The sequence below is a fragment of the Acanthopagrus latus genome, chromosome 1 (genome assembly GCF_904848185.1).
Source record: "Acanthopagrus latus isolate v.2019 chromosome 1, fAcaLat1.1, whole genome shotgun sequence".
NCBI lineage: Eukaryota > Metazoa > Chordata > Actinopteri > Spariformes > Sparidae > Acanthopagrus > Acanthopagrus latus.
In genome coordinates this window covers 15,026,201-15,049,571 of record NC_051039.1, presented here as the reverse complement: position 1 = coordinate 15,049,571, position 23,371 = coordinate 15,026,201, and the positions used below count along the sequence as shown (strand labels likewise).

Sequence of the window (23,371 nt, the reverse complement as noted above, 5' to 3'; positions counted from 1 at the left end):
GGAACATATCGTGACACACAGGAGGAGGAAGAGGTCAGGACACGTGCAGTAGGATTTTTCCCAGGGAATTTAATAAGCAACAATCATAACCAGATTAAAACGTTTGTAAAATGTCCATCCTGTTTTTTTTCTTAAAAATGGCTCCACAAAAGAAGCAAAGAGCAACAAACACAAAGGAAAAAAATAACATGTTTTTTTGAGTAAGACCTACATACAATGAGCTTCAAATTATGACTATAAAGGTATTTAAAACCTTCTAAGATGTCAGTGGTGTGTGTGTGTGTGTGTTTGTGTGTATGTGTACATGTGTGTTTTAAGAAAGGTCCATAATGTGTCCAGGAAAGCTTTAGAGTCACAGGAGCGGTGTGCGGAGGGTTGGGAAGGTATACGGAAGAATCTGGCCCATTTCTTTACAGTCTTGACTTCACCTTCACCACTTTCCTTTTTACCTGAAAGACAACAAAGTTTGGACTCAGGTGAACCGACGCTCTTCACTTTACCATCTTAACAGAATGACGACCCAACACTGACACAGTCATCTGTGGCTTGTTGCTTCAAGAATGGGACTCTTTGGTAAAGATTAATGAAAAGTAACCTTGACAGAAACTTTCAACTTAATATTGTGTCTTCTCAGCAAGAGATTTCCTTAAACGTAGATGACTGTTGCAGATGATGGCAGAAGTTAAAATACATTTTCATTAATTAAGGGAATAAAGCATGGATACTGATGTCTGTACATGTGTGAGGGGCAGCTCACCAAAACTAGGCAGAGCTGATAAACTATGAAGCAAGACTCTGGTGTGTAGCTGCCCATTTCTGCCTAAAATTGTTTCAGAAACATATTTTAGTGAACTGTTGTAGTAGAGAAAGGTTGTGAACTTGAGGCTATAATGTTTCTGTATTGTGAAAACAGGCTGGGAAACTGATCAAACATGAATCACGATCCCATTCACTATTTCTCACCTCAGCTCTTTTCAGAAACATATTTTAGTGAACTTTTCAGACGTAATACAATATTGTTTGTTACTCGTTACTATTTGTTTGTTACTACTATTGTTTTGTTAGCTAGCTGCCTTACTGGTTCCACTTTCAAAGCAGACTTCTAGCCAAAACTAAACTCTGCCCGACCCGCAGTTTGTCATCCATCAGCAGGAGTGGTTACTGTCCAGTGTGACGCAGTGGAATCTGGTTGTTGTAGGTTTTCTACTGTTTCAGTGAAAGAAAATAACACTGCCCTTATTTTTCACATTTTCTCTGGCACCAATTTCAAAAATATTTCTGTCTTTCTGCTGCAAAGACAGCTGATTCCATGCAAAGGCCATCTTTCCTGCTGTGAAATACTTCCTTAAGTAGCTAGCATCTGTGAGTGAACCTTGTGGCTGGATAAGCGGTGTTTACACACAACCTGGACTAAACCAACTCACTGCCAACCAGCCTGACTTGTCTCCACTGTTGGAGTCTCCCTGCCTGCCAGAAGGAACCTCCTCTGGGCTGGACTCCAGCTCTATCTCAGTATCCCCCTCGCTGCCCAGGATGAGGGCACCTGTCCCTACAGCTCTCCCTGTCTCCTCTTCAGACTCCCACTTCATCACTTTTTTATTCTCCCTAAAGAAGAAGAATTGACATGTAAAGGATCTCTGTGGAATCTAAGGATATGAGGATGTTCATTAGGCATCAGCTTAAGAAGCACACAGAGTTAAAGTTACCCCCCCCCCAATTGTTTTTCAATATACACGATAGACTGAGTTACCGAAGTCGCCATCTGTGACACCATTTCTAAGCTTCTCTCTCACCTCTGCAAGTCAATCTGTCTCTTTGTCCCTTCATCATTCTGCTGCTGTTTTGACACCTTGCTGTTCACTGACTCTGCTGATGGGTTGGAGTCAGCTGCTCTCTTCCTGCCTCTGCCGGCTCCACCGCCCGTTGGTGCTGCTACTCCCTCTTTTTCGGCCACCGCAGGAGCAGCAGCAGCTGATTTGGGCGGGCGGCCACGTCGTTTGACAGGCGATGCTTCTGTCTCGGCGTCAGGGGTCGCGTTCTGACTCGCCTCATCCTGAGAATGACAGGACAGCTTAGTCAAGACAACTCTAACATTGCAGTGTGTGCAGATCCAGCTGGCGTCCGGTTGAGCTTACCTTCTTGACCTCGTCATTTTTGATGACCGGGTTCTCGTTGTTTTCCTGCGCTCGACTCTCTGATGACTCAGTGGCAGCATTGCTGTTACTACAAGAAACGGTCAACAATCACTCGGTTGAAGAAAACATTATTTCTTACTGGTGCTGGTGCACGTGTGCATACCTGTTCTTGTTGATGGTTGACGAGCTCAGTGGGGACGAGTTGGTGCTGGTGTTACTGGCTGTATCTGAGGCTGTGGTGGTCTTGGTGAAGATCCTCCTCCCTGGCACTGTCAGAGGCTTGTTCACAGCTGCCAACACTGGTGCTGGTTTAGGCTGCAGAAAGAAACGTGGGGGTTGGAAGGTGTAGATATTAAACTGTTAATTACACTGTGCGTAAAAATAATCATTGAGTAGGCTTGAAAATATCACGAAATCCTCTCTGCCTCCACTCATTTAAAACTACGCACGTCACAATTTTAAGCAGTGTTAACCTTTAATGTGGGTTGCTCAGTAACTGAGAGCAATATTAAGTGGTGCTCCTGTTTACAGAGCTGCATTTACCTTTCCACTGAGCAGCATTTGTCTCATCTCTGTCGACAGATACTCTTTGTCATTTTTGAATTCCTGCAAGAAGAAAACACAGCAGAAAAACTTTGATAAGTATAAACTGCCAAACCACAAAGGTTGAGTTTGGCTTACTTCTCACAAGTGTTTGCCAACATTTTTCTACTATCATTCTTAATAAATGTTAGAAATGTCAAATTTTCTGAAACTCCTTTATTCGTCTGAGAGTAATGGTTGTAGCCTGTGTTTGTTTTGAAATCATTTTCATATTCCACAAAGATAAAGCCATTATTTACATGGGTGTGTATGTTTGTGTGTGTATTGCCTTGTCCTGTATGAGGAAGAACTTGGTGGGAAGGACAGGGTCTTTCGGAGAATCCAGGTGACAGGCAGTGCTCTTGTTGGCGATGACGAAGAGGGCGACGTCACAGACAATATACAGCTTCTGTAACCACAACGACAGGTGATACGCACTGTTAGATAACGATGATGATGATGATGTTTGACCAACGTTCCAGTCATGTATACGACACGTTTCAAGCACTTTCAAGGTAGCTAAACAAATATATTACCAGATTCTAAAACCCTTTATCCACATCTAAATTGCTACTAAATGCAGTTTTCAGATTTCCTTTACAAGCACAGAAGCCAATGTATATCTTTCACTTTTTTTGTTACCAGCTGTTTTGATAAGGATTATATCATGCTTGCTTATTTCAACACAAGGAAATCGAAACAAGACTGTTTTATTTAAGTTTTTTTTGTTGGTAGATGGAACACCGGATTAAAAATAAGGAATGTGCTTGAATTACAAAAGAAGCTTGATTATTTTATGTTGAAATTATGATGGTTAAAATTATACCATCATGTTTTATAGCCATACTTTATCAACATCATTATCCTCATATCTGTGTCAATTCACTTTATTAATTTTCCCTTTTATTTCTAAGCACAGGCCCAATAAACAAGCTGTATGTCACAACTTTCAATCAATTAATCTTCAGTTGTATAGTGCCAATTCACAACAAAAGACATCTCATGACACTTTCCAAATTCAGCAGGTTTAATTTCTTCTTTGTCTTCTTTATACCAGAACTGGACTCACTGGTGGGTGGCCATCTGCTTAGACCAGTTGAGTTTGAATCAGTTTGTCAATGTTACATCTGTTCCCCAACTGTAGTAAACAATTTTATGAATTGAAATACATTATTAACAGAGGATTGTTTTCCTAAAGAGCTGTTGGAGAGAGGTCTCCAGACAACATAATCTACTTTGAAATCTTGCACATACCTGACTTAAAGTTCATTCAAAGGACACTGAAACTTCAAGTTTGTGTGTGTCTGGCTGTGCGCTTATTGATTTTCTACTCCTCCAACTGTCTGTTTGCTGCATTGAGTAAGCATGTGTGTGTGTATGCGTGTGTGTACCTCATTGGCCTTGGCATCTTCAGGACACTGTGCATCCTTAGTCTGTTTGATGTTCTCGACCATCTTTCTAAGAAAGGCATGACTATTGTTCTCATTCTTGGTCATCAGCACCTCCAGCATGAACCACAGGCACCTACACACAAACACAATAAACATGGTCTATGTCACCGCTTTGACTGTGTAAGGTAAGAGTACTGAAAGTTTTTAAAAGTACATATTTTCATAAAACATATTCACATTATTTCAAGACTTACTCTTTGATGTCTTTGAGCTGTTCATATTCATGGGGTTTTGTGAAGTCTGGGTCATGGGCCAGCAGGTGGATCATATAGGGAACAACGTACTCAGGAAGGAGGGAGACAAGTTTTTCTGGAAGAAGAGAGCAGAGAGAAATGTTTACATTTGGCTGAGGTAGATAACCTAAAATGATCAAAACCAAATTTGCCCTTTTTAAAACATTTATTTTGAGATTTTTGTAAATTAATAAATTAACTTTTTTTTCCCTTGGTGGCGTTGCTGTTGTTTTTTCTCACTTTGTTCAACACTAGTTCCACCTGCTTATATTGTGCTTGTGTCTTTTAGCTTGTATGCATTATGCACAATGAACCAAAAGCAAACTCTATCACCTCCTAATATTTGCATCACACTCGTGGATGAAAAACAGACATTCATTCACATTTTCTTTTTCTGATTCTTTCTTTTGGAAATTCTGTAAAAAAAAAATGTTGCTAAATTTGAAAGGAAACTTGGTTTTGGTATGTTTTAGAATCAAACCAGCGGTCTAATAATGCACACATCACAAATCTTTAGACCTGCGTTGTGCAAAATCACTACAGAAGCCGTGTGTAACAGTGGAAACCTCCACAGGTGGAGCACTGACCCTGAGCGAGTGGGTTTTGTTTGATGTACTCTCTGCGGACGGAGATGTTTTTGAGGAGGCACTGTCGGGCGTGGGCGCGGCGCTCCTTCACTGGGTCCTTGGCACACAGGGCGAAGACAGCCAGGTACTCGAGGGGCAGCATCAGTTTGACGAGTGCCAAGTGCAACTTCTGAGCAAAGATCTGACGAACCTGGTAGCACTCATCCTGCAAGTGGGAAGCAATGTTTCCTTTATTCATGTGACATACTGCAAATTAACTTTCCCACATGTAAAAAAAATTGCTTCACAACAGGCTTTTTTCTTAATGATCCGTTAATGGCTTCGTTTTGTCAGTGAGTCAGCATGCATAACAACAGGACCCAGAAGCAGCAAAATGGAATTATGCCATCATTAATTTTCTAATGTTCGCCTGTGCTTCTCAGACTGTGACATGTCAAAATGTCCTCCGTTAAAGAGGCTTGTAAAACAGTGAAGTAAAGGTGAGACTGACATTGATAACGAGGCCACAGAGCTGGAACTGTTCAGGTGTGATGATGTCATGGTAACAGGGCTCCTGGGCCAACTTCATAATGGCTCCACCTGCGGCCAGCCTCAGACGAGACATGTCAGACTTACTGCAAGGAGAAAGACAGAACAAAAAGGGAACAGAGGGTTGGGAGAGAGGATAAAACATGTTATTAACAGAAAATGGCAGATTTTTCCCCTCAGTTTGCACATTAATCTGTAATAAATGATTCATGAACTGAACCCAATGTTAAAAACATCTTGTTTTTTAAAGATATGTTAACTCTTTCTGAATGAATGAAAAACTGTCACTAACAGTTCTACTCAAACAGCTTTACCTGATCTTCTTCTGCTCTGTGAGGTCTCCCTCGCTGACCAGCATTGCTGACAGCAGCCGCAGGGTGGAGTTAGCTGACTTTGATTGGTTGTTTTTCATTCCTAATAACCAACGCACCAGCAGCTTGATGGCTTGCACCTGTGGGAAGAAGTAGAGCATGAATAATAGGCAATGAGTGGAAGCATCTGAGATTGACTTTGAATATCTTCGACCAAAAATAGTAAAAAACAACACATTCAGTATTCAGCCAATTGAGAGAAAAGGCCAAATGTGTATGAGAACTTAATGCATCCATGAATGCGTCTGCTAATTGCAAAGAGGGAAACTCAAACTGTGGGCTTTAGAAAATAGGGGTAAGCGCATCGATCCCAAAATATCAATAAGACCAAAACTAGACCTTTTTTAGATCAATTTAAGAGTCAACTGGGTCAATATGTAAAAAGGAATCTGTTCAGATTCACTTTCCTATGTTGTGCTCACTTATTAACAGCAAAACTGATTTAACTTATTCAGTGTTACAGATAAGAAAGTAAATAGGAAAAAAATTACCAGTAGGTTACGGTAGCCTAGACATATTTAGCATATATTTGGTCAAGTTTTTCATAATATTTTGCTTCAGCCGAGAATTTTCATGTCAGTGCATCCCTACTTCTTACCTTAGCTAGAACCTCAGGTGACACTTCCTCATCGGTGGTCCACAGCTTGCCATTCTTGTTCCCCACCGACTACAGAAAGAAAGGTTCATCACAGTCACATTCTCACTGTTTTCTTTGCTAATGTACACACACACAAGCAACTTGATTTAACAAAATCACAGTTTATCCAAGACTGGGTGTATTTTTTAAGAATGAAAAAGACGCACTATTCATTGTTGTTAAAAAACATAAAACTTTGTAATAGAGACAGAGAGCAATTAAGTCCCACCCGAACTCACAGGGGAAACAATTAATCGCTCCACACTGACTTTGTATTGTGTGAGGGTGCTGATCTGTAATCAAGCCTTTAAGAAGACAATTGGGGATGTGACTCTCATTTAACTAAGTACTGATTAGAGTGATTTGGTATTTTAGCAAGACAAACTGGGGAGGTTGAGACTGATCAATATTGAGTTTGTCAATAAACCTTCCCTCTCTCTGGTCAACATAGGGTGCTAAAATAATCCTTTGACATGCTGCACTCCAATGATTTTAGCTTGCTAAGGGAATTTCTATTTCAGCCTTTGGTTGCATAGTGTGGCTCCAATTACTGTTTTCCCCTCTGGTGAACCTGGTTTTCAGAGCGTGACATGTTATGTTCTGTCTTTCTTATATGTGCAGCTGTCTGTTTAGTTCATCGTTTTATCTCTACTCACTCTGTCATTCATAAGCAGGTCCTTGACAATGAAGTTAGCCACAATAGACTTCATCGGTGACGCAAACTGATCCGGAGCCAGCATGGAGATGTGGCCCAGAGACACGAGGGGAGTGATGAGCTGCTCTGGTACGTCTGCATTCAGACTACGTGAAAGAGGCTGCAGGTGAGGGAGGAAAAAACACAGCGTGAGTGCACTTGAGCAAAGAAATGTCAAAACATGAAATAGAGGGGGACAAGAAAATGATTTACAATGTAAATAAAATCAGACTTTTTGAAATAATTCAGTTAGGAAATGATCCCCTACCTCAAAAATCTGAGCCAGCTGCACTTCCTTGTTGTTAAAGATGGCATGGATACAGTGAACAGCCTGCTTGGCCTGGTGAGGTGTTCCCCGCTTGGCTTTCTGATGCAGGATGGGAATCAGAGTCCTGATGGACACAGAAGAACAGACATCAGGACAAGTTGCACAAAGAAGATGATTCATTTCATTCAATCCAAATATGTAAGCATGGCTAATGCTCCAAGTGTGGACTCCAGTCCTTCTGGTGACTTCTCTTCTTCATTGTTCTCATGTCTGAATGCAAATATCCTTCATCTGGAGATGGTTAGCTTAATCCATTCTCTTTTCAGAAATTATTTTTCTCTGTGGCAATTGTTAACCGAATACAATCACAACATTACAACAACTGAAATCAAAAACAGACATTTACGATCAGACTGCTGTCAAATACAATGTACATTGTTTGAATTAAACTCTTTCACTTAAAAATATGATATCATTTCTCTCTTACGATCTTATTTGTTGTAGCTCTGTCTCGATCTTCTGCCCTGTGTTTCTGAATATCTGGATGGCTGCCTCAGCTACTTTTTCATCCTCCATCTTCAAACACTGAAGCAGAGACTCGTAGGTTTCTGCGGAGTGGAACGCTGTGGGGTGGGTGAATGACAGGACCTAAAAGGAGTCAAACAGAGTGAATGTATTTTCTTTCTAACATTCATCTGTTCAGTGATCATCATACCTAGGCACATTGTGTAATCACAAATAGATTATTTGGGGCATTTATTACAGGATGCTTGCATTTTATGTACCTTGAGTAGCTCCAGCCCAGAACGGATGGCTGTATCAGGGGTAACACCCTCCTCGTCGTCGTCAGCTGTGCCTTCAATTGATTTGTTAAGCAGCTTCACCAGAGCACTGAAAGACAAGCATGACATATTGAAATCCCTGTGTTTAACTAATCTAAACCCATGTGTTTTACAAGACAAAAATGGCATTTCTAGATATCTTAGAACATTAAATCAACTACTGAATCATAAAGACCCTGGCAAACTGCCTAACTTAAGCAACAGAAGTCATTCAGTACAAGCTTTTCCTCTCTCATGGTGTTTTTCCATAAAGCAGAAAGGGTTAAACCTGCTCCTCATCTGAGGCCTGCAGGTACACCTCACCACCACCAGGTGTCTCAGTGAATTAGAAGAGCCTGCTCATGGTATTACACAATGACACTATCACTGAGATAGTAGAACACAGGATGCTGGTCTGTCTTATGACTGCCTCTTTGTGTATTGTACAAAAAGACACTTTTATCCAATAAAACAGGATTTACACTGCAATTTCATCCCTTTCAGTTTAGCTTACTCTTATCCATTTGATTGGTGTATAAGTTTTGAAGAGAACATGTGACAACATTTGAAGTCTGTTGAACACGTCAGGATGTTTTCTGACCTGATGGCCTCAGAGTCGATGTGGACGGGGGCGATGCGCTCCAGCAGGAATTTAACCATCTCCAGGAACGGGTTGGTGGGCTGTTTGGGGAACGTCAACTTCCGAGTGATCTCCCTCTTCACACAGTACACACAGGACACCATTAATATCATCATTCACAGATTTGTGTATGTATGTCCTCATACACGTTTACTCCAATTACTACTTAATACATTGAAAGAAAATTCATTTCCAACAATTTTGATCATCAACTAAAAAGTTTCAGTAATTTTTTCAGGGTGTGTGGTTTTGACTTTTTTTTTTTTTTTTACATTTAATAGACTAAATAATTGAGCTTAAAAATATAGCATAATTACTATACAGTTATATGTTGCAGATCAATTTCTGATGGAATATATGTCGCAGGGAACACTCCTTGAAAATATTGATAAATTTAACAATTTTCAGTAACATTTGTGGCCAGTGTGTTAACAGTGTTAAAATGTGTGTGTGTGTCTAAGAGAGAGGTCAGTCTGCCTAAGTACGCACGATCAAAGGACTAGTATTTAGTGTCCTCTCACCACACAGATCTCAGCCTGTTTACAGGAGCAGGTCGGGCTGATGAGCATCTCAAGCTGGACTCTGAGCTTCTCATCCTCTCCGAGAACCTGGTTGAATTTCTTCATGAAGTCCTGGGCTTTACCGGCGTCCGGAAGATTCTCTGTAAACACAAAGAAGAGCTAGGATTAGAGGAATTAACCTTAAACACTTTGAGGAAATGACGAAGAGTGTGGGTTGGATAAAGACATATTTGTGTGCTTTCCAACTTACTGGCAATATTCATCAGCTTCCCAAACATGGCTGTGTTGTTGGCCTCAGACTACAAGGGGAAAAAGAGAGAAACATGTCATAGTTTTGCAGGGACATTAGTGTCTGAAGACAGAGGTGTCGGTTTGTTTTGTAGTACTGTAGTGGGTGTGTGCCAACTCACCACTGGCAGCTTGTGAAGGTCCAGTAGCTCTTTGACGAGGCCTCTGAGCATGTTCTGGCACTTCCACATCTCATTCAGGGCCCTGAAAACATACAACAATCACACAAAGAGAGATTAAAAAAACAGGTGAATTGGAAAGGTAGCAAAAAAAAGATGATCACTATACTGTCCTTGTGAGATGTTGGTGACCTGTTAGTGTTTTTAAGAGAGTGAATTTGTAGGCAAATGTACAGGTCTGTGTCAATGTATACAATCACAAAACTAGCTTTAAGTCAGTAAGGTTTGCAGGTTTACTGACTTGACAGCATTTGTGTCCAGGCACGCGTACAGGTAGTACAGACACTTCATCTTCTCCTCTGTGTCGAGACTGTGAGGGACCATGTACTGAGCGAAGATCTTCTCTACTAACAACCTGTAGAGAGGACGGGAGAGTTAATGTGAAATATAAGAAAACAGAATACACAGAAATGTCACTGTACTAATAAAACTGATCTACTGGATCTACTCGCAGTAATTCTATTTCGATTGAAGACCTGTGCTGTAATAACAACTAGAGATAGACCAGCTATTGGCCTGGCCAGTTATCAGAGAGGATATTCAGCATATTGCTGATCATCTTTTTTTTTGTCCCGTTGCCGATAAAATAAATCATAAAAAAAATGTTCTACGTTTGGCTCCGATGCAGCATTCTTTCTCTGGCTTAATTTACAACTCTGAGGTCTCACTCAATGTCCAACCCACAACACTTTTTAATCTGACTGATTACAAGTAGCCAATCAACACCAAATAATCACCTAAATCTGCAAAGTAATAAGGTCCTAAAGTTATGTTCAAGGCCACCAGACTCCTTTGAAAAAAACAATAAGTTTACCACGTAGATCATGAGAGTGTTGGTGAACTGTTGCCCTGATTGGTTAGTTTGTTTATGTTGTTGTGTGACTTTGGTGTTTTAACTGTTAGGGTTAGGGTTATTTAGGGTTATTCATTTATGCTCACTTGTCATCGATGCTGTTCTGATAGTAGATGTGCAGCAGTTTGTCCTTGATCCAGGTGATCTTCTGGGCAGACTCCTTCCCTGCCTCATGGTGCAGGCAGTATTTTTTATAAAGCTGAGCTAAGCCCATCATGGCCTCCTTACGCACACGCCACTACCGGAGGAGGAAAAACAGATCATTTAGGACAGATTTAAATGAGGATGCAGCGAGGATGAGGAATGCAACCAGGTAACTGTGATGCTCCATGTATGAGAGTGTACTAGTCTCACCCTCTTGTCTAAGGTCCTTTCCCGTACGAAGCCCAAGAGCTGGTCGTTGACCAAGTTGAGGTCTTTCTTCCCAGCATTAATGATGGTGACGATGACATCATGACGGATGGCTTCTTCTGGGTCATGGGAACGCACCTTCAGATACTCTGAGTGGATAATGAGGAGAAAAAAGATGTTTAACCCACATTTATGATCAGATGATCATGTGGAAGAAAGGACTGAATTAGAGGAGAGTGAAACAGACACTGGGGCAGAAACTCTAAAACACAAGCAAAGAGTGCACCTGTCAGGTCTCTGGCCAGGTCTGGGTGGTTCATGAGGCAGTGGCTGGCAAACTTTACACACTCTAGCCTGACTGGAACGTGGATGTCATTGAACCTGAAGAAAAACATAATGAAAAAGTCTGAATAATGCATCATATTAGGAAAAATCAAGTGAGCAAACAAGTGACTGACGGAGAAAATGTGTCTGAGTTCAAATATGCAGTTGTCTGACTAGCAAGACTATTGTTCATTTATTCATTCATCTTTTTGAACATGCTCACTTCCTGTAATTTCAAATCAGACAGCTATTCAACTATTCACTTTGACTGATTCTCCAATGACCACTTATCTTATAATTGACAGAATGCAAACATCGTTTCACTGGGCTGCTTTCACTTCCTATTTTCATTTCACTGCCACATAATAATGTATACAATAAAATGAGAAAACCATCTAAAGACAGCACAGGGGAAAATTCCTACTGTGGCTTAATGAGTTAACCAGCTCTTGAAAAATGTGGTATTTTCACAGAAATCAATGTAATTGTCTATTCTATAAAATTTATCACGTCATACTTTTCAGTTAATCAGTCTCTCCTGACTGAACTGGATCAGCTTAAAAAAAATCAATTTGCATTTGTGCATAGTGCGCATGTAACTCACCGTCCTAAGAAGCACTGCCACAGTGGTCTGTTTTGTGAGGCCAGCTCTGAGTCTTTGGCCCCAAACAACTTAGCTAGCAGCCGTACAACAGCTAGACGTTCCTCACCATCATTGCTCTGCACACACAAAAACAAACACGTGGAAAATGTACTCCAGTCAGAAAACTCTGGTTTGGCACCTGGACAACATGTAGCACATTTGCATGCAGAGCCAGGATTCTCAGCATTGCTGCCATTAAGAAAATCGTATTTGTCAGAACAGAAACAGAAAATCGTTAACAATCAAACTGATATTTGTCTAATACATTTATAAACAGCCTGTGGCACATAGAGAAGCAGCAGCAGTATGAGAGCTGCCCACTCTGCCTGCTCAGCAGAGGCGTTCTTTAATGTGTTCGCAGTGTTGCAACCCGAGAAACCATCAGCACTTGGTTGTTTTCTAGCATTTTAGGTCGACCGAAAACATGAAGGTTAAGCTGACTAATGACTTCAAACTGACTGGAGGTGTGAGTGTCAGCATGAATGATGGCTCTGTCTCTCTATATGTCAGCCCTGTGATAGTCACTTTAAAATCTGGCAGTTTGTTCACTGCCCTTAAATATTGTCCTACAAATGTTGTAGTGTCAAATTCAAGTTGTTAATCAAGTTAGTGATTTAACTTCTTTGAGTAGGACAAGTATACTCCTGTACAATGAGGTGAGATATACTGTATTTTGTGACTGTGTGTGTTTTGTTCACCTTAAGTTTGAACTCCAGCTGTGGCATGACAGAGGTAAGCAGCATGGGGTCAATGGCAAACAGTTCCTGGATGAGATCAAAGACGTGCTCCGACAGGTCGCTGACTGATGACTTTCCCATCACTAAAACCTGATTGAAGAACTGATGGAGATAAAAACTTTGTTTAAAAAGACGTACTGGCAATACGAATAGCATTTTATGTTGACAAACTAAGAAAAAAAAATGGGACATGTAGGTTGCTACTCACGTTTGCGATGCATGTCTCTATGGTCTGGACGGTCCTCTTCAGCAGCGTCTTGGCAAGATCATATGCCTGCTTGTTCAGGTTCTGGTCCAAGAAAAGTTAAACACTGATCAGTTAGTTCAAGTGACAATGAACATCTTATCTAAACATTCCCAGGGACACAGAACTTCAGGCTTTTGGTCAAAGGTAGCTTCTTCCGTGCCTCAGGTCTCAGTGCTCGGCCACGTCTCTTTAGTGACAGCTAGTGTATGTGTGGGTGGGTCTGTGTGCGTATGTGTGAGTGTGTATGTATTTGTGTATCTTTCTGTGCATATCTGTGGGGGTGGGATGGTTGGGTTCTTTTGATTTTCTTTTCTTGATTTTCTTTGTTGTTTTTAATCTCTGTGAGGTACTTTGTGCTGCTTTATGTATGAAAAGTGCCATACAAATAAAGATTGATTGGATTTTATTTGAGTGTCCAATATGACGTCAGTTAAGAAATAAGTACAGACCACTGTTGTCATTTTCTAAAAACAAAGAAAAATACACCAGGATAATCCCCTCACAGTCGTATGCCTCAGTGTACTAGTTCAGTTGCAGTTTACAGTCTCATCGCAGTCATATATAATACATGTAATAAAGACTTTAAAGGAGGAATTTAATAAAAGGTATTAACTGATTTCTTGGCCAAAATGGAGGTCATCACTATATTGCCATGGATATTAGCATATTCATTTTTGAGTTATGGCCAAAATTGTGTTTTATGAAGTCACAGTAACCTTTCACCACCAAAATCTAATCAGTTGCGCCTCAAGGCCAACTGGACGTTTGTGCTAAATTTGAAGAAATTCCCTTAAGACGTTCCCAAACGTTCCCAAATATGGGACAGACAAATGAACTGAAAACCAGAAAACATAATGCCTCAGGACATGGCTCTCTCCGGCATGGGTGCATCAAAAGAAGCTATTCATTAAAGTTTAGAGTTATAACAGTTCTCTTGTGGTTAAGGCAGCTCAAAATAGGTTTCCATTATTAGAAAGCAAAGAGGGAAATAAGACGAAACTTCAAATTAGCCACTGTTTTTTAGCAAAGGTCTCAAGTGCTTGTGCTGCAAATCTGATCTAGAGTTTTCCAAACTATCAACTTATATACAAGACAAATAAAACCAAATGACACATAATACATATGAATGTGTTTGTGTGTTTCCCACCTTGTGTGCAGGGATGAGGTTGATGAGGATCGTATCAAGCAGTTCCTGTGTTACTCCATCGCCCTCCATGATGATGGAACTCATCAGGTCCATCATGTGCATCTGCACCTTCTGGTTATGGCTGTTACTGTGGAGAGAGAGAAAAGAGACAGGGACATTTTGATCAAGTGTAGATAAGATAAGCAAAATCGATAAAACACAGATAAAAAGGTCAGTAAAAAATTGTAACTAGCTGCAAACATGGTGTCATATCAATCCACATCTTTCAAACGTGTTTTATAAAAAAAGGAGGACATGAAGAGAGCTGATCAATAAGTGTGACTAATCAAGCCAACTAGTATAAATAGTACTGTTTCAGTATGTAGATAAAACAATAAGAAGACATGAAGAGATTTTAATAAAAATGAAACAGCAGCAGTTAAACACTGGCCTTACTTGATAACAGAGAAGAGCGTTTTGAAAAGCTGGATGAAGATCTCGTTACAGTCCTCCAGTTCAAAGCAAATATTGTAGGACTTCACCCACGCCAGGTTCTATGGAAACAAAGAAATGTTACTCATTCATTAGCAGCTTGTTTTGGCTGTCCCTTAAATGAAAGTGTTTAGCTTTAGCTCCTCACCTCCAGCAGGTAGAAGTATCTGTTGAACTGGGGACTCTTGGTGTCTTCCAGTCCCTTCAGCTGTCTGGTGATGAACAGGAAGATGTCCTGTAGACAAGAAGGGAAAACATTGCTGCGTGAGTACAATGCTTCTAGGCTTGCATTAGTGAGTGCTCAAAAAAAAAAAAAAAAAAAAAAGTGTTTCCAGACAAGCTCTCAAAACAGCAGATTTTGCCAGAGTGGGCACTGGAAAAATATAATCGTAATGGTTTGAAATGTGTGATGACAACAATTTTCTTGAGGTTACTGCATAGCTAATTCATAAGGGATTTTCATGCAACTGTCCATGGTCCGTTCCTAACCTTGAGTTTGTCGTGGGAGGTGTAGGGGGCCTCGGGAGCATAGATCCTGAAAATGTCAGCCAGACAACAGGCCACCAGTAACCGTACGTCTTTATTGGGGTTCCTGAGGAAGAACTCCGAGGCGAGGTGGAGTGCCAGAGCGAGATACTGCTGCTTCTCCTCTTCAGAGTCTTGATCCATGTCCATGTAGGTTTTCACCACCATCTGTGAAACAGTGTGACGAGGAAGGACCGTGAGATAGGAACATCTTGGGCAGGCCAAATTTTAGAAAAAGCGGAGTGATCTGAAAACGCTTTAAGAAAAATACAGCATGCATCACAGCTTCAGTTTAATGGAGTGAAACATTAGTGGGGAGCTGCTGTGGCGGAAGGTCTGGACCGGAGTTCAACAGTTTTTTAATGTGTGGCCGGTGCTCCTGAAGTGCAAAATGACCCTGAGACCGAATCCAATGATGCTACAGTTTCCCACAGGATGTCATGAGACTATGCTGGGTGCACCTCAGACCGTCTATGTGGTCTGGAGGCATGCTTCCCCTAGAAGAGAATTTTGCACATTTTAGAGTTAGATGCATCAATCCGGTGGACTTTGAGAGAAGAATTAAGAGGGTATAGCTTGAACAACATGACCATAAATGAGAACATTTTGGAAACTATAAAATGTAGAAAATAATCAAATTTAACACTAAGCTAGGGCTTTGCTGCCAGGTGATTAGTCCAGCACTCACAACAAGTACTCTACTACAAAGCTTTGGCAATACAATGTTTACATAAACCTATGAGCTATTGTTAACAGTCATAAAGACTGACTAGTGTGAAATGTAAGATCTTCGACACTCTTATGAGAGGCGAGAAAATATTTTTAGGTCAATATGAGACTATGGTACAGCAAATTAAGACTATGGCAGACCACCAGAGACACGTCAATTACTGGGAAACACTGATGCTAGCTGTCATTAACTGAAGCTGCTGGCTTCTGTTGCTCAATTTCACTTGTCCATAACCCTGTTTGTTACAGATACCAAGCACACAAGATCAGGTCTAGTTTGATAAGTGATTTCAGTGTAGTGGCCACGACAAACTTGCAAGTCACAATGACAAAAACATACTCGAAAAAAAAAAATCATTACAATATACAGACGAATAATTTTTCTGAGCTTGGAAAACACTTAAATTATTATTTATATTCTCATAATTTGACCCATAGTGTCCAATCCATTTTTTTTTTAAAACTCTTGAACAAATCCTCCATCCTAAACGGGACACAATTAGTTATTTATGACATCATGTACCAAGAGCAAATGAGGAAGAACCATCAAGGAATTTATTTTTGGTACGAACTGTAAACATGCGCATTCAGAGTAGCTTAAGCAAATATCCACAGCACTTTACAATCCGCATCAGTAACAAGTCACTTGGCCTGACAGAGCTTGTCTACTAAAAATGACTGCATCCAGTTTCATGTGAAGGCATTATTTAGAGCAGAGACACTGAACAATGCAGTCTCAAACCAGAAACAAGGCTTAGAGCCGCCCGGATGGGCCATCGGGAATAGTGGGAGAATTTCTAGTGGCCTGGCAGGTTGGTTGGGTTGGAGTGTCAGGCCAGAGTTAAAAATGTTAAATAAAGAATGGATTATTCAGAAAGAAAAACACACAGCAGCTTCAGTCCCTCAGAACTATAGGCAGCTGTCTGTCAACACATGCGATTAGTCGTCCGTTTAATACACCAGCTTTAAAACAATCAGTCCGTAAGAGCACAAAAATAATACATTAATATTTATTCCTGTTGCCTTGATTATGGCAGTGCCGTTAACCAACTCCTGAAACTGAACACTTGACTTTTATTTGTATAGGCCAAAATCATAATCACATTGCCTCAATAGGTTTTAATGTTACTGGCCTCAACAGTAAACCTAAAACAAATAATTCAACAACATGCTTACATTATGTGTGGTCTGCTGTAAATGGAGTGTTGAGATTGGCCTGAACTGACATGAGACTGTTGGCCTGAATTTACACCTCAGTCCACTTTGGATACGAGCCAAATGAGGCTAAAGCAATGTAGAGCTTAAGATCTCAGCCGAACCACTCAAGTGTTCGACAATCCCTTATCACCGAGAGTTACTGAATTCAATCCCCACACACCCCCACAATCCACAATATTTTTGCACTTTTTAAAGAATGCATTTGAGGTAAAAAAACAAACATACAAACAAACATATTACCATTACTCCAGGTGTGCTATGAATATTTGAGCACTAAAAGGCTTTTAATGGTGTACTGTAAATCCTAAAACACATTTATTTGTGTAGAAAATGACTTTACCAGTGCTGATACAGGTTGGACCCTTTGTCCATTTGGATTATATCATAGCAAAGGTTAAAATGGCTAAACTTATACGCAATACACTATATCGTATTTAAGCCTTTTCCCCAGTCAGGAGGTTGAATGCACACCAGTCTTACAAACATCTCAGGTCTTATGGATAGACATCAGGACACCACGCTTTAAACTACCACTTCCTCTGCGGGAGTGAGGACTGAGTGTGTGTATACAAGAGTGAGGCGAAGCAGAGCAGCGGAGCTCACTATACAGCCAGGCAGCCAGCGGGGGTGGGGGATGGGCCAACAGCTCCAGCAGACTGCAGAGCACCACACTCACTCCTACACACACGTATACACACATACACTCTATCCAACCCTCCACCGTTCCAAGCTGAAACAGTCACAACCCAGCCGGTGAAGGCTCTCCACACAGAAGAGTGTGTGGGCCTGCTGGTCTGCGAGTATGTGGCGTCTGCACCCTAAATTTCTAGTTTATTTACTAAGTATTTTAGCTCAGTCTAACAAACAGTCGATCCAAAGAGAAATTAACCTCTACCTTAATCGAGTTGTTTTAGCAATTTTTCAAGAACAAATGTAAAAAATGAATGGAGATTGTTTGGGGTTATGGACTGAAGAAGTCAAATAGGGCTATGGGAAATTCATTTCAATTCAGCATTGTTGTTTTTATAGTCTTACCAATTAAAAGATTAATCAAGAAAATATTGGCAAAATAAAAGTTACTTTAATCTGCCCACTAATGCAAAATATATTGTTCTGCTTTGGCTGAATGTTTAACTGAAATCCAGCCACAGTTTAACCCAGTAATTCATGCAAGCAGCTCCGATAACATCTAATAAACTGTTAACCGACAACCATTTCCTTTCCCTGGGAAGAGTCATAAACCTAACGTTTAACCCCTCATCCTTCATTACAATCAGACAGGTTAGACAGGGGTTTGAACCCCTGGACTACGTTAAATCAAACATGAAAAGAAATTCAGCACAACAGTGGCTCTAAGGTGATAAGGTACAACATTGTCACAAAATACTTAATCGTCATGCAAAGGTGTTTATTAAGTTCTTAAATACAAAATGCGCCCAAAGGCTTGTCTATTGAGGGGAACTACAAGATATTGCTAGTGTGCAGCAGAGTTCTCCACCTCTTCTGCAATCTGCATGCTAACATTTTCAAAATCCCTGTCTCTACCAAGCCCCCTGTCACAGCTCTGGGCTTTGAAGCCAATTTGGCATAGTGGCAAACCATGTTATTGTACATACATCATGTAATGCACAGGGGCCCAAAAGGACTTTTCCCATAAACTTACAGTGAGAGAGAAGAGCCTCAAGATTAAATCAATATAACTGCATTCAAGCTATACGAAGGCTAAACCAGAAATTAGCTGCTCGGCCGGTGGAAGTCTCTAGTGTGTGCATGCTCTATGGGTTGCACAATGTGGAGGCTACGCTAACAATCAAGATTCTCAAGTTTAGTTGATTTTTTTTTCAGTAATGAAGACTGGACGAGGCCCACCCACTCAGCTGTAGTACCCAACAACGAATCATCATAAACAATCGGGCAATTAGCAGCATTAGCATTCCCTACAGTGGCCAGTGAGGATGCATATATCATCAAATGTTATTGCAAAATGTCTCCTTAAAGCAAATGCATTCCCACCAATGCATTTTATACTTAAAAAAACAAATATCCAGGAAGCCCTGCTTTCTGCAGTAAAAATATAATAAGAGTTTTCAAAAGAGTGCGCTGCAGATCTGTTCTTCCTTTGTGACAAAGACGATCCTCAGATTATCATAAATCCACCCGGTACATTAAGTAAGTTTAATTGTGATTTATTACAAGATTTACAGACTCAGCTTGTTGCTACTCATGCATATATGTAACAGGTTTAAATGATGAAAGCAAAAAACAAACCAGAGTTTAAAACAAACGGTCCAGATAAAAGCTCCTACCAAATAGAGGCAAACCAGGATCCAGCCCCACATAATTACATGCATGCCAGGCTGAGATGCTTAAAGTAAAGTCAGACTCTAAACAGATCATTTTTAACAGACCATAGCAACATGCAGGTTTAAATCAAACTCACTTATTTACTAGACTCAGTCATATTCTGGTAAATATTTACATTACATTCAGAGAAAAACACTTTGAAGACTTTGCTTCTTGTGTTGCATGTTGACATGAGTATTTATTCGAATGGGGAGACTAAATGAAAAGGTTGACCAGTCTGGTGCTATATGGACTCCAAACTGAAACTTTGCAACATCACATCCGCAATGAAGTTTTGACCACAGGCAATAACCCAAACTACTACAAGACTTATGATGGTGGCTGACTGCACATGAGAGTGACTGAATAACCGAGACATTAACCATATAAAATAAGCTGTCTACTGGCTAATTGCCCTGCTGGCAGCACGACACAGATCTTAAATCTCCTCCACCAAACAACTGGCTAGATTACTGCACATGCAATTAGTGGGAGCCTTTCCAACTCTTAGCAGTGCACAGCAGAGGTTAAATGCATCCATAAACATTTGTCTTTCACAGTCGATAACATGTCATTCTGTACATTTGTACATCTTGCCGTGGGGTGTATGTGTTACGGTCACAATGCTACTCCATTAACAGTTCTTGGATGTCAGGAAACCATTTCAATATTAGTGTGGTAAACAATCTAATGTGATTAACATTGAGTCACGGGACACATGTAAGCAAAGATGCCAACTTAGAAACTGCCGTGGCTCAAGGTGTGGAATGTAAGAAGGTTTAATACCCATGTTTTAAGCAGCCATGATGTATAAAATAACAGTGGGACAATGTGGAAAAAGTGACTTAGTAGTAGTAATGAACATACTGATGATTCTCCCTGGATTCAGCAGCTCCTCTCAGCTTTACAAAACTTTATGGAGACATTCAACTCATTCTTAAGTTGTGCAACAACTCAGCTTTTTTTTAGTTCACTCTCACAGCTATTTTAGTGTAAAAAGCTCTAAAAGCTTACTGTACACTACCTGTTTAGCATCAAAATCAGACAAACACAATGAGCAACTAGCTGGTGAACATACTGGAAAATGTAGCACCTTGACACCAAGACAATTCCCTTAGAGTTGGTAGAGACCAAACAGGAGCTGAAATAGAGTGAATATTGACCATACGTTTGCTAGGTGGTCAGAAAGATGACTCATGTGAATACATAATGTTGCTCTGAAACTGCTGGATAGACTGCATCCAGAAGATGCTGTGTAGTACAGTGAAAGGGATGAACATGATCAGCAGCAACACTCAGGTAGGCCCAAAGTGGGCCATAAAATATCTCCAACACCACCAGCATGAACCGTCTATACAAGGCAGGCAGAATCCATGCTTTCATGACGATTACACCGATTACAACCTTTTTTTTAAGCTTCAAATGGACAGGAGTGGCACCCGGTTTGGTCTTCTGCCTGAGCCCATTTGTTTCATGTTTCAACGTGTTTTACGTCCAGCAACACTGCTCTGCATATCTCAGTTCTAGTGGGTGATTATTTGAGAGATTGTTGCGTTTCTATCAGCTTGAACCATTATGGTACATAATCCCCCCCTTTGACTTATGTTATCAACAAAGTATTCTCTCCCAGCGAACTACCACTGGAGATAGTTGTGCCTGATAATCACAAAAGACCAGGAGTTTTGGAAATACGAAAACCAGCCTGTCTAACACCAACAAGCATGCCACGTTTAACGTCACCTTTCTTTCCAACACAATGCCTGGTTTGAACTTCGGCAGATCATCTTGATCACATGCCTATTTACTATGAGTCGTTGCCATATGATTGGATGATTAGACATCTGCAATAAGAAACAGCTGAACAAATGTACTTAATAAAGTGGCCAGTGAGTTGTCATAATATACATATCTATAACAGCATGACAGTTACTTTCAAAACTGGACTAAATGCAAACATGAGTCACCGTTTTGTTTCCTCGCAGTAAAAATAGCTTCGGTTGAGCAGTGTTTGCTTTTCTTGTGTTCACATTTTGGGATCATCCCCTTTTTTTCAGACCTTCAGGGGATCAGATGAAGTGCTGCTAGAGTTGGAGACTTAAAATACTTCTGAAGAGCAGTATCTCATGTGTCACATCACACTCAATCACGAAACTCTAAAAAGGCAGCGGATTGAGAAAACCAGTCTAAATAAGAGGAAATGCCTCTTATGACTTAACATACAGGAGTTCACAAAGTTAGGAGGGTTTTGGCGATGTGCCACGGGGCTGGAGAGTGATGCGTGAGGTGAGGACTGGCAGAAAATGGTGTCTTGACAGCAAGAAACCCCATCAACATACCTTTAACCGTTTGACCACTTCATCGTTGGTAATTTTGTCCGTAATCTCCTTCACTCCGGGAGGATAAATGATCTTTCCGTCCCCCGCCGGTTTCTGCTGTTGCGGGAACTCCATGCTTGTTGATGTATGGTCCACACGGTCTTCTACTGGCCTCTATGGGTCAGAAAACAAAAGTTCAACACAACCATGCTACCGCACTTACCAAAACCTCGTTTTAACCACCATTCTCATTTACCTATCATCAATTTTGCCCGCTAAAATTGTCAACGCCGCACCTGTATATTTACCGATATTCCGATCCACAAAACTTTCCGGACAGAAAGCCAACATTAAATCAGCATTGTGTATATTATTAGCTCGCATGCTAAAACACCTCAGCTAAACATCAGCCCCATATTTTCCGTAAATCTCTCATCAAACACCGTATAGCTGCAGAAACAAGCTCAAATGCTCTTTCGATATGATTGTAGCTGCTACACCCGCGAAGTCGCTAGAAAACCACTTTAAAACAAACACGAGAGCAGCCGGTGAACGTCTACTGTCATACAGGTTATCAAATTAGCTAGCTAGCTAGTTGCAGTGCAAACATCATTGGCTAGCGGCTAGCTTTTTGCGGGAAGGAAGTAGCAGCGAGTGGCTGCTACACGTTAGCCGTGCTGGCTAACTGGTTAGCCCACTTTTGCTAGCGTAGGCCGCAAACTATTCAGGTACCCATCACATCTCCAGCTACAGACAATCACAGAGGAAGTGAAGTATCCTATCATCCATGCCTAAAATAGCCATGCTCGTGGTCAGTTCCTGTGCTTTACAACAAATGCAACTACTTTATGAAGTTTAACAACGAAGCTAATTTACTTGTTACTGTCTTTTTTCAACTTCAACGCATCGCTCCGTACTGCCGCTAGTTCACAGGCGAAGAAGGGCTGCTACCGTCGCCCTGAGCCCTCCTCTCTCTCACCACCAACTTGCCCCCACGGAGGATTTACAACAGCCCAACAAATGCAAAATGAATCTGTTTTCAAACACACAACTACGACTCAAACCGCGGGATATTTGCCAAGCGTCTCCTCGTTAGTATTTACCTCTCAAGTGGGCCGTTTTAATTCATTAGTCTGACACAGGTTGGGTTTAGTTTTCGGCACAAAGCTCTCTGTCCGTTCAGTCAGTGCTGTCTGTGTGAAGGCTGGGTGCAGAGCGCCCCCGTCGGTCTCGCAGGAGTACTGCAGCGCCAAATACATGGCGGGAGTCAGAAACAAACAGCTCGTACAGTACAGTCACACTCTGTCCTTCACCAACATCTGGCTTTATCTTGCACATATGAAAATAACTGTTTATAACTATTTTTATTTTTAAATGAATCACTGTGATTGTCTATGAATTAACGTGTGGTAAATGACATGTTATCTGTTTTTGCGTCACATATATCGGGAAATAAAATTTCAAATTCAATTCAATTCAAATTTCTTTATTAAAAGGAAAATCTACTACACTACATATTGAGCATTATTATCA

General features: G+C 40.8%; 1 protein-coding gene across 5 annotated transcripts; it reads right to left on the bottom strand.

Moving 5' to 3' along the window:
• Positions 1-49: 49 nt before the first annotated feature.
• pds5a (PDS5 cohesin associated factor A) lies at positions 50-23,099 on the bottom strand. 5 transcript variants are annotated; one of them, XM_037072533.1, is made up of 34 exons: positions 22,942-23,099; positions 21,860-22,012; positions 15,198-15,401; positions 14,857-14,943; positions 14,673-14,770; positions 14,238-14,364; positions 13,052-13,132; positions 12,805-12,945; positions 12,068-12,183; positions 11,426-11,520; positions 11,143-11,288; positions 10,875-11,026; positions 10,177-10,290; positions 9,879-9,960; positions 9,719-9,767; positions 9,469-9,608; positions 8,909-9,024; positions 8,272-8,377; positions 7,974-8,134; positions 7,487-7,610; positions 7,181-7,339; positions 6,486-6,554; positions 5,831-5,967; positions 5,479-5,602; positions 4,989-5,193; positions 4,363-4,477; positions 4,109-4,241; positions 3,007-3,126; positions 2,679-2,741; positions 2,299-2,450; positions 2,136-2,223; positions 1,794-2,053; positions 1,425-1,605; positions 50-449 (listed from the first exon to the last, which is right to left on the bottom strand). In XM_037072533.1, the coding sequence occupies exons 2-34, from the start codon at positions 21,971-21,973 to the stop codon at positions 411-413; spliced, it is 4,098 nt and encodes a 1,365-aa protein (XP_036928428.1). In that variant the 5' UTR covers positions 21,974-22,012; positions 22,942-23,099; the 3' UTR covers positions 50-410. The 5 variants fall into 5 exon arrangements, with proteins under 5 accessions (XP_036928428.1, XP_036928510.1, XP_036928667.1 ...); XM_037072615.1 differs by lacking the exon at positions 22,942-23,099 and adding an exon at positions 22,715-22,863; XM_037072772.1 differs by lacking the exon at positions 22,942-23,099 and adding an exon at positions 22,135-22,410.
• Between the last annotated feature and the right edge of the window lie 272 nt (positions 23,100-23,371).